The following is an 11,379-nucleotide window of genomic DNA, read 5'->3' as shown; positions in this document are numbered from 1 at the left end:
AGACATTTCAGGTACCACATTTGGTCAAATTAGCTTATTTGACCAAAATATCAGGTACCATATTTTTTTGTAAGTGTTTGGCAAACAGCTTATTTAACCAAATAAGTTATCTGGGATGAAATGCTACCTAGAATAGCATTTGAGATTTCAGGTACCTGATTTAATTTAATTTTCCGTTTTTACCCCTTAAATTTATACTATTAAATAATTATCATATCCTTTTACGTCATTTCATCAAAATCAGTTATCTTTTCAGTTAGTTTGTCAAACACTTTTTTATATAATCAGCTATCTTATCAGTTCATAATTTTCAACTAACTTATCAGTTACTTTTCCAGGTTTCAGTTACCTTTTCAATTTTCAGCTATCTTTTGAGTTAGTTTTATCAAACATTCAAACATAGCCTTAACTTATTGATGAGATTTTAACTCTAGATTAGGAGAATGACAAAGGCAAGCGGTAAAAGAGAACATTTGGAAAGTTATTAAGAAAGTTACTCTTTTTGTTTCTAAAATACATTTTCAATCAGCTAGGATCGTTTCCATTTGTTTTAGAAAATGGAAAACCCATTTCCTTTCTCAAACTCTATTATATCTTTGTATATATGCATAAATTTAAAACTATTAGATATTACCAAAAATTGATCTAAACAGTTAAAAAAATAAACGTACTACCCTTTTTTTCTTAGGAAATAAACAGAATCTGCACACATTTTCAATATCCCACTTAAGTTTAATCTCAACTACATAGTCAAAAATGACCAGCACTAATCTGATTCAAACTCGGATAACTAGACCAATTTAGTTGGTAATAAATGGTACGGGATTATAACTTGAAAATCAAAAGGCTTTTTGCCGTATCCAATTGTTACCAAACTAAGTTACCGTAGGGTATCGTAATTTCCTTGATGATTACGTATCCCTTTTACATTAGGATTAGTAATAACTACACACGCTTTCCACTTAAGTTCATTTTTTAGGAAACTTTTACCCTTATCACTTGATATATATCTACCATTACTCCAAGTCTCTTACAACAAATTTCATCTAACAAAAAAACCCTAAAATCTACTTTTACAAACTACAACAATAATGTCAGGAACTAAGAGGTGCCATGGAGTTGAAGAACATGAAAAACAAGAGATGGCAAAGAAGTTGAAGATGGACGAAGATGCAAAGGAATTACGAGCCACAATGTTGAGAGCTCGATATGCAAAGATCATCGCTAAGTCATGTGAAGTGCTGAAAAAGAGTGAAGAGAAAGCAAGAACTAAAGGATTATCAGAGAACCAAAGGCGACGACAAGAAGAGAGACAGGCAGCTCGCCATGCCTTAGAGAAGGTAAAGAAATCAGTTGAATTTGACGACAGCTATGGAGTTACAAAGGAGCTGGAGGTATTAGCGGGATGCTCAATGTCTCGTTTAGGTTATGTTGGCAGAAGACGGATGGAGAAGCTTGGTTTGTTCTTTAAAGATGATTTTGCTCAGTTTGTTTGCTAGACACAACCATCCTATCCGTATATGGGTTATTAAATATTAGGTGATGAATCAAATTATCAAATTGTTTGCTTAATATTTCAAGCTAAGATTATGTAGTAATTGTAATTACACAAGTATATTGCAGTAAATTTATTTATTTATTTATTTATTTTTATTTTTTTGATGACGAGGGGGTTGAATCCCCCCGGGGCCCGGGCCCATGCATTCCCGCACCACCACATGGACCATATAAGCCACCCCCTTTCGGGGGCTGCAGTGGCCAAGTGATCATCGCCCCAGCTGGTAGTCGAACCCGGGACCTCTCAACTCCTGCACTTCTGCAAGCTTCAAGGTTTAACCCGGCTACCACTGGACTAACACCACTTGCACAGTAAAATTGAATTTGTTGAAAGCATGATGAGATATTTGTTGTAGAAAGCGTTGTTACATAAATCTATGCTTCTAAATACCATACAACAGATGATAAACTAACTTCCTATGTTGGGGAAACAATTATGGTGATTTTTAATTTCACCTCACTCTCTGAGTCCTTAGTGTCAAAAGATACTGAAGGCGAGGTACTACCTCGATAATAGGTTGATAATGGAGAACAATTGATGGCGAGACAAATAGGGGCGGAGGGGAATCATACAGTAAGTCTTGAGTGACATATGTCTTCATTATTTTGAACAGAACAGTGATGCTAAACAAGCTCATAATCAAAAGATTGGGCATCCAACATCCTATATTCTTATCATAGTTTATAACCTCGGAAATCATTTACCAGTGTGATCAACAGTAGAAACAAACAAAATCAAAACAAGAGGCATAACAAATACTCCCTCCCAGTCACTATAATGTTCCCTCTTTCCCAAAACGGATTATTCAAGTAATGTTCCCCTTTCTATTTTTAGAAACTTTTACTCTTATTTTATTCATTTCTCTCTCCTATCACCAAACCCCACACAACTCTTTTACTCCTATTTTATTACTTTCCTTTATGTTTTGGCCCCACAATTCTTTATTTAACTACTAATAATTCATCCCTCTCTCCTACCACCAACCCCACACAACTCTTTAACTAATATTTTAATACTTTTCCTTAAGTATCGTGCCCATATCAAAGGGGAACATTATAACGACTGGGAGGGAGTACAAGGTATCACAAACTGCAGAACTACGGATATTATACACATTAAGCCAGATGGAGAACATCATTTATCAGTCATTTGTTGTTGAGATTTACTAACTAAGCATCTAGACAGAGAGAAGAAGATCAGCAACTGATATCCACATCGAAAGTTTCCAGGTAATTAAAATCAACAATATTGTAGAAATAATAGTCAAAATTAACAGAAACGAGCAACTTGCATATCCATTGTTTACCAAATCATTCAGATGAGATAGTAGTAGCATTCTCTTGTTCTTCAGCAAGTGACTGTAGATCTTTAGCTCCGTATCCATTGCACAACACCAAGCCCTCCATATACATTTGCATATCCACATAACGAGACATTGATTTTCCAAGCTCGTGCACTTGACAGCTACCAATCTTATATGACTTCTTCCCGTAAACAAAACAGCTACTATCATCACTCTCACAGTAGAATAGCGGCAAGCGCGGGCTAGAACTGAACAATATAAAATTGTCAGAACTTGCAAGTCCTGAATAACGTTGGGTCCACTCCCCGTTCCCGCTCTCCCCTTCCAGCGACCATATGCTGGATTTCACAGAAGAAATACTGAAGACCGCTAGAGACTCCCTAAGAAGAAACGGAAATCTTACGGCTCCCCTATCGTCTGAAGCAAAAGGCAGTTCCAAGTAGGTAAATTTTTCAGAATCAAAGTCAAGAGAAACTAAATGTGTTGAGCAATCAGCAGGGTTACCATCTCCGTTTGGGTCATTACAAATCCAATGTGCTGCTCCTTGAAAGTAAAAACCCGGTTTGGAATGATAATATCGCCAAAACAAACGCCAAAAGTAAGAATAAGACATATTGAGGCCATCGTTTCTGAGAGACCATTGTTGATCACTGAGTGTATAAACTGCAACACATGGATTCATAACACCTGTACTCTGACAATGTCGAAAAGTCATAGCTACGACTTTATAATCATTACTGCAACGCGCAAACCCAAATGTATACACGACCGACCCAAAGGAGGACAATGGAGAAAAGGGAATTCGCAACGACTTTCTAATACAAGGGTTCCATAGCATCAAATTTTGTCGATAAGGAGTATCAATATGGTCGAAAGTTAACAGCAACTCATTACAGCTCCCAAGTAGATAATACCTTTGCGAACTCTTAAAAATGTGATGGGTTTTTCGAAGAGCGTCAGCGTGACGAACTGTTAATAAGCATCCTTTCTTCCCATTCCGACCCGACCCCTCGAGGGCTAGTAATAGTTTACTACTCACGGAATTGATTTTGCAAAGATTACGATGCTGGGTAACGAAATCAGGATTTTCAATAATGTCGCACCAAGATTTACATACGCACCTAAATCTTAACACTGTTTTGGCTGGTAAATTTGCGAGAATTTGGGTACAAAGTTCAGTTGGTATGTACCTGAATTCGGAAATAAGGGTCGAATTTGATGAAGATTTCGTCTTCTTTCTGCTCTTCAGTTTCTGCATTTTCTTGGAGAATCAAATCAGAAGAGAAAAGAGGGGTTCTTGATTCTTCACACTGGAAATTAAACGTTGAAGGCGGTTCAATACCTATTTTATTTTTAATTTGTTTTTTCTGCCAACAGCCCAACACACTGCCTAAATTAGGCGTTTTTGCGAAAAATAACTTGAAATCTTTTTTTTTTTTTTTAATTGTTATTCAACTATTTTCTCTTATTGTCGATAAAAAAGGACGTTAACTTATAGAGATCTTATCTTTAGCGATTGAAAGGAAAATAACACAGTGTCATCGGGATGGAAACTAGTTTTAGAAATTTATGTAAATTAGACTATGGTTTTATCGTTTCAAAGATTTAGTCAAATCACTTATTAGAGGGCAAAAGTCAAACATACGCTCAGATTAATTGACGAGAAATAGGAACATATATCGGATGCACTATCTCAGATCTCATTAGTTTTTGAGCTTATGTGTATTTTTCTGAGCTTTTTAAAGTTTATAAGTTACATTTTAATTTTTTGCCGTCAAAACTCAAATTTAACAGAGCTTATATGTAGACCTGACAAATCGGGTCAACGGGTCGGGTTCGGGTCGGGCCGATTCGGATCGGATCATTTCGGGTTTCTCAAATTTTTGGGTTAGTTTAGGTGTAGAGTCGGGTCATTTTGGGTTTATGGGTGTGTTTCGGGTTTGAGGTCGGGTCTGTTTCGGGTCAAGCGGGTCGTGTTACTTCGGGTCTTGTCATTTTCGGATCAATGATTAAGAGAGAAAAAGACATTTCAAGTCTTTTGGTATCAACTAAAATGTTTTGTCGGAGTCATTTTCGGGTTGAATAGTTTTAGGTCAGATCATTTCGGGTCGGGTCTGTTACGGGTCTATGAAAGCTCGAGTAATTTTTGGGTTGGGTCGGGTCAATTTGGATTTCGAGTTTCGTTCGGGTGTTTCGATTCGGGTCGATTTCGGGTCTTGAGTCAGCCTTTTCGAGTCGGGTTGATTTTGCCAGGTCTACTTATATGTAATGTTGTTGAGCTTAATGTCTGATTGAATGAACTCAAAAACTTTTTAATAAAACTCAGAAACTTTAAAACAATACTCGAAAACTTTATTTTAATGTTTAAAACTAAGCAATTGGTGGTAATATATCAGATGTATAATCCACTTACTGATTAATTGACATTAGACCTGGTAAACTGACTAGATCCAAGCCCGGCTTGTTCGATAAGAATTTCTTATTATTGCATACTCAACAGCATATTAATACGTGTCGCGTTTGTGTTCGTGTCATATGTAAACGGGTCACGATCCTTTAACCTAACCCAACCCAATCCAAATAAAGTTCGTATCGTTTGTATATTAACTCAATTACATAAATAGGTTATTAAGGCTTGATATGAAAAAAATTGACCCAACCCGAATAACACTCGACCCAAAACTCAAACATGATCTGAACTTGAATACACCTGACCTTATGATGCTACCCAAACGTTTATTGTTGCTAATAGATCACTATCCCTAAATAACTTTAAAATAACAACCCAAAAATTACTCGAACCTGAAATGACCCTACCTAACACAAAATCTTGCAATCCCGAATCGACCTGACCCGGACCTGACTTGATTCACCCGTACGTCTAGGCTCACCCTACGGCCCTTAATTTCTTGTCCCGTCTTCATGTCATTTCAATGTTTGGAAACTGGAAGTGTAAATATATCTATGTGTCAAAAGATTAAAATAATTTAATAAATAAGTTATTTATTTCGGTTTCATGTTTAGAGAGCTTAACACAAACCCAAACCAATTAAATTACTTGTTAGCGCTAATTTATTTAAATGAAAAGGCATTTAAGGCACGAAACTTCTCCGCAAGACCAGAGTAATTGATTCGGAAAGCAAAGATGACGAGCACGTATCTGATTCAAACTCGAGTATCCTAATTTCCTAGATGTCTCAATTGAATCTCATCGAGTTCTTTGTTAAGCCATCAATCAATGCTTTTAATTACCATACAACAAGCTAACAGAAGATATACTAATTTCCTAATTAATAATGCTATGTTTGAGACCTTTAATTTCACCTCACTACTGAAGGCGAGATACAAGCTCGATAATAGGTTGTTGGAGGCGTCTATTGGTTACCATCCATCGTTTGTCTGACGGTGCTAAATAGAGGGTAAATGGGTGCTGAAGAAAGGTTGTAAGTAGATAATGTGCTATGTAGTATTCCTATTAGCATCAGCGGTGGGGATGACAAAAAACGGGGGATTAATGGGAAATGAAACTTAAGCCTTGAGGGAGTATATGCAAGGCTGATTTACTGTGCTAGAAGCTATGGGGTTAATTAACATCCAAAAAATAGTCCAGGACAGCGATGCGACTTGCTGTAGGTGCAAAATGGCTATTGAGGATGAGTGCCATGCTTATTGAAATGGCAATTCCGATAAAGCCTATTGAGGCGGGTGTTGTAGGACGGGCAGTGGCACAGATGCGACATTGTTGGGCTTTGGAGTTGGTGGAAACAAAAGCAGCCTTTTTCAGGTTAAAGGTGGCGAGACAAACCGGAGTTGAGGGGGTAATCATACATTCATACAGTAAGTCATCACAAATTGAAACAAAACAGTAATCCTAAGCAAGCACATAATCAAAAAATTGGGGATGAAACATCCTTTAATTCCCGATCACACCAATTTTCACCCACCGTCTTCTAAAAGGATTTGGTCAGATATATTTTTGGAAGATCTAAAATGAAACAATAAATGCATTTTCAATTGCATTGCTTTGGTTGCTAATTCACATTATAAGGTAAACAAATAATTTCGTGAACCCTTTTATTTTATTGAATCATAACCAAAGCTAAATAAAGAAACTTTGGTCCATCATAGTTATACAGTATATCGGAACAAACAAAATCAAAAGAAAAGGCAGAACACTACTACATACGTATCCACAAACTGCAGAGCCACATTTAAGAGCAATCCATCAGATCAGTATTAACAAGATTGAGAACACGTAATATTTCAAGTATAAACATTTACCAGGATCGATTCAGAATGTTAAGAATCAAGAAGAGCAGCAACTTCCCAAACTCAGCGATAAAAGACAGTAGCATTCTCTTGTTCATGAGCATGTCCCAAGATCTTCAGCTCTGTAACCTCTGCACAACATCAAGCCCTCCATATACATTCGCAAATCCACATAATGCTTCATAGATTTTCCAAGCTCGTGTATTTGACAGCTAGAAATGTTATAGGAGTCCTTCCCGTAAACAAAACGGCCACCATCATCACTTTCATAGTAGAATAGCCGCAAAAATGGGCCATTCCTGAACAAATCAAAACCATCAGAACTTGAAAGTCCTGAGAACCTTTGGGTCCACACCCCGTTTCTGCTGTCCCCTTCCAATGCCCAAATGCTGGATTTCACAGAAGAAATACAGAAAACCGCTAGTGACTCTCTTAGACGAAAAAGAAGTCTTACGGTTCCCTTATCGTCTGAAGCAAATGGCAGTTCCAAGTAGTTGAATTTCTCCAAATCAAAGTCAAGAATAACGAGATGAGTTGAATTATCAGCAGGGTTATCATTCCGATTTGGGTCATTACTAATCCAATATAGTGCTCCTTGAAAGTTAAAACCCGTTTGGGGATAACGATATTGCGATAACATACGTCTATAGTACGGATAAGACATATTGAAGTCATCATTTCTGAGAGACCACTGTTGATCACTGAGCGTATAAACTGCAAAACACACATTCCAATCATCTGTACCCAGACTCCATTGAGATGAGATAGCAACGACTTTATAATCGTTACTGTTAGGTGCAAACCCAAATGCATACCTAAGTCCGGCGCCAGAGGACGACACTAATGGAGGAAGGGGAATTGACAACGACTTTCTAATACAAGGGTTCCACAGCATCAACGGGTCTTGATCTCCAACACCATTATAGCCGCGAATTAACACCAACTCATTACAGCTTCCATTTAGATTATAATTTTGCGAAGTCTTTAAAATGTGATCAGTTTTACGAAGAGCATCAGCGTGACGAACTGTCAACAAGCATCCTTTCCGCCCAAACCGACCCAACCACTCGAAGGATAGTAACAATTTACTACTCATGGAATTGATTTTGCAAAGATTACGATGCTGGGTAACGAAATCATGATTATCAATAATGTCGCACCAAGATTTACATACGCACCTAAATCTTAACACGGTTTTGGCTGGTAAATTTGCCAGAATTTGGGTACAAAGTTCAGTTGGTATGTACCTGAATTCGGAAATACGGGTCGGATTTGATGAAGATTTGGTCTTCTTTCTGCTCTTCATTTTCTGCATTTTCTTGGAGAATCAAACAAGCAGTGATTGCAGAAATGAGGGGTTCTTGATTGATTCTTCACTCCGGAAATTAAAAGTTCAAGGCCTATGTCGTTTCAATACCAACTTGTATTTTTAACTTTTTTTTTTTTTTAATTCTCGAACTATTTTCTTTTGTTGTCGATAAAAAGAAGACATCAACTTTCCGGATTCACCAATCTTTCATACCCTTTTATTTATATTTCGTACCCTTTTTATTGTTGATCGGGACATATTAACTTCATACCTTTTTTTTTTTTTTTTTTTTTTTTTTTTTTTTTTTTTTTTTTTTTGATGACGAGGAGGTTGGATCCTCCCCGGATACAGAACCCCACCCTGCTAGGCGCCTGTACCATGTGAGTTCTTTCCCGCGGGGATTATTCCCTCTCGGGCGTCAGGTCCCCAGGAAAGTGTTCATCTAGGGAATCGAACCCAGGACCTCGCAATTTACCCATTTGCATAATAAATGTACCCATTTTTTCATTAATCATGATTTGTACCTATTTTATTACCTATAGTACCACTTTTTCTTAAAATTGTACAATGATCTCTCAATAAAGCTTATTAAGATATCATCTCTCAGGAGACCTACTCTTCCGGATTTTTAATACCTACTTGTTTTTTCGATTTTTTTTCTATTTTTTTTCCCTGCCAACAGTCTTGCGAAATTACCTTTAAATCTTGCACAAATTCTTGTTTCAGACGAACACTTTTGGTCTTATTTGTCAGACGGATAAAATATTGCCATTTTTTAAGAAAATGTAACCAATTAATTCACAAAATGTTATGACTAGATGTGCCATTTTTTACCCTGAAAATGATGTGAACAATAATGGTAACATGTTATAAAAAAATAACATTTTATTGTAAAATGATGACATGTTACCCGTCTTATTTCAGACCAAAAGTAATGGTCTTAAGAAAAACGGACCGTAAATCTTGTTGTCGATAAAAAAGACGTCAACTTATTGAGATATGGCATTTAGCAATTGGAAAATGATATAGCGCCACTCGATATTGTGAAACAGTGAGAATTGGTATTGATTGTGAATAAATTTACACTGATGCAGCTGTGCTTTTTATAGTTGAGTACAAAGCTAAGTATGGTAAATAAGAGGAGCCTATACAATTATCTTTGCTATATTTACAATGTGAAAGAATTATTTGATTGCTTGACTTTAGGGTGTAATTGATTGATTAGAGGATTTTGTAATCTCTTCCTTATTTGATAATATTGCAGGAATATTGTTAATACGCCCCCTCAAGATGGACTGTGGTGGAAGAAGGCCAATCTTGTCTCGTAGTTCATGGAAGCGAAGTTTGTGGAGGGGTTTGGTAAGTGCGTCTGCGAGTTGGTCCTTGCCTGCTATGTGTTGGATACGAATATGGCCAAGATGAAGTTGTTCACGGACAAAATGAAATGATAAAGCCATATGTTTCATTCTTGAGTGGAATACTGGATTTCGAGCATAAAGAGTGGCGGACATATTGTCACAGTATAGGGCAGGCGGTTTGGTTATGGTGATACCGAGTTCTGTGATTAAGTTGCGAAGCCATAATGTCTCGGTGGTAACAGCGGCTAGGGCTCGATATTCAGCTTCAGTTGTAGATAGGGCTAGTCCACGCTGCTTTTTGGAGGACCAAGCAATTGGATTGCGGCCGAGGTAAATGTGGTAGCCAGTGGTGGAGATGTACGTGTCTTTGTCGCCTGCAAAATCTGCATCACAAAAGGCATGGAGACAGAGGGGTGAGTTTCGATGAAGTTGAAGACCGTGGGTAGGGGTGCCTTGTAGGTAACGAAGGAGTCGTTTCAAGGCTGTCCAATGATTCAGAGTAGGGTGGTGTAGAAATTGTGCTAGACGGTTGACTGTAAATGCAATGTCAGGACGAGTAAGAGAGAGATATTGTAGGCTTCCTACTATTGCACGATAGTCAGCTTGATCGTGAATGGGTTTGTGGTCTTCTCGAACAAGGTGAGTGTCAGTGGCAATGGGTGTAGTGTTTGGTTTTGCTTCCGACATTTTGTATTTTGTTAATAAGTCATGTATGTATTTTGATTGGTTGAGATGTAATCCGAGATTATTTGGTGTTACTTCAATTCCAAGAAAGTATGAGAGTGGTCCGAGGTCTTTTAGTGAGAAGCGGTTGGCTAGGGTCGTAATAAATTGTTGTATTTGTTTGTAATTTGGGCCAGTAATGATGATATCGTCAACATAAACTAGCATATAAATACATGTGTTTTTGGTTTTGAGCAAAAATAGTGATGAATCGGAAATGGATTGCTTGAATCCATAGGTGATAAGATATGATTTTAACTCGGTGTACCAAGCTCGAGGAGCTTGTTTTAAGCCATAAATCGCTTTGTTCAGCTTGCACACAAACTCGGGTTTAGATGCATCAACAAAGCCTTGGGGTTGGGCCATATAGACATTGTCAGTCAACGTGCCTTGTAAGAAGGCATTGTTAATATCAAGTTGTCGTAAGGGCCAATTATTGGTTACGGCGAGTGAGAGAATTAGACGGACTGTCGTTGGTTTAATCACTGGGCTAAATGTTTCATTGTAGTCAATCCCAGGTCTTTGATGGAAACCTTTTGCGACCAAACGTGCTTTGTATTGTTTTAGGGACCCATCGGGGTTATATTTTATTCGATAGACCCATTTACATCCGATGATATTATGAGACGGTTGTCGAGGGACTAATGTCCATGTTTTATTGTTGATAAGAGCTTGAAATTCGACCTCCATGGCTTGACGCCATTGAGGTAGAATAAGCGCTTGTTTGACGGTTTTGGGAAGCGAAGTACTAGTGGTAGTTGTGTGAGCGAGATTAGCATATTTAGGATTGGGTTTTCTTATGTTATTAGCGAGTCTAGTGGTGATGCGTTGGCTGGTTTCGGGTTGGGGTGCCGTGTGA

General features: G+C 37.7%; 1 protein-coding gene across 1 annotated transcript; it reads right to left on the bottom strand.

Moving 5' to 3' along the window:
* Positions 1-2,868: 2,868 nt before the first annotated feature.
* LOC141587688 (F-box/kelch-repeat protein At3g23880-like) lies at positions 2,869-4,119 on the bottom strand. The gene has a single exon (XM_074409161.1). The coding sequence runs from the start codon at positions 4,117-4,119 to the stop codon at positions 2,869-2,871; it is 1,251 nt and encodes a 416-aa protein (XP_074265262.1).
* Positions 4,120-11,379: the final 7,260 nt, after the last annotated feature.

This window comes from Silene latifolia, chromosome 6 (assembly GCF_048544455.1).
Source record: "Silene latifolia isolate original U9 population chromosome 6, ASM4854445v1, whole genome shotgun sequence".
NCBI classification, from domain to species: Eukaryota; Viridiplantae; Streptophyta; class Magnoliopsida; order Caryophyllales; family Caryophyllaceae; genus Silene; species Silene latifolia.
Note: the sequence above shows the minus strand (reverse complement) of the source record. Positions and strands in the feature narration are given on the sequence as shown.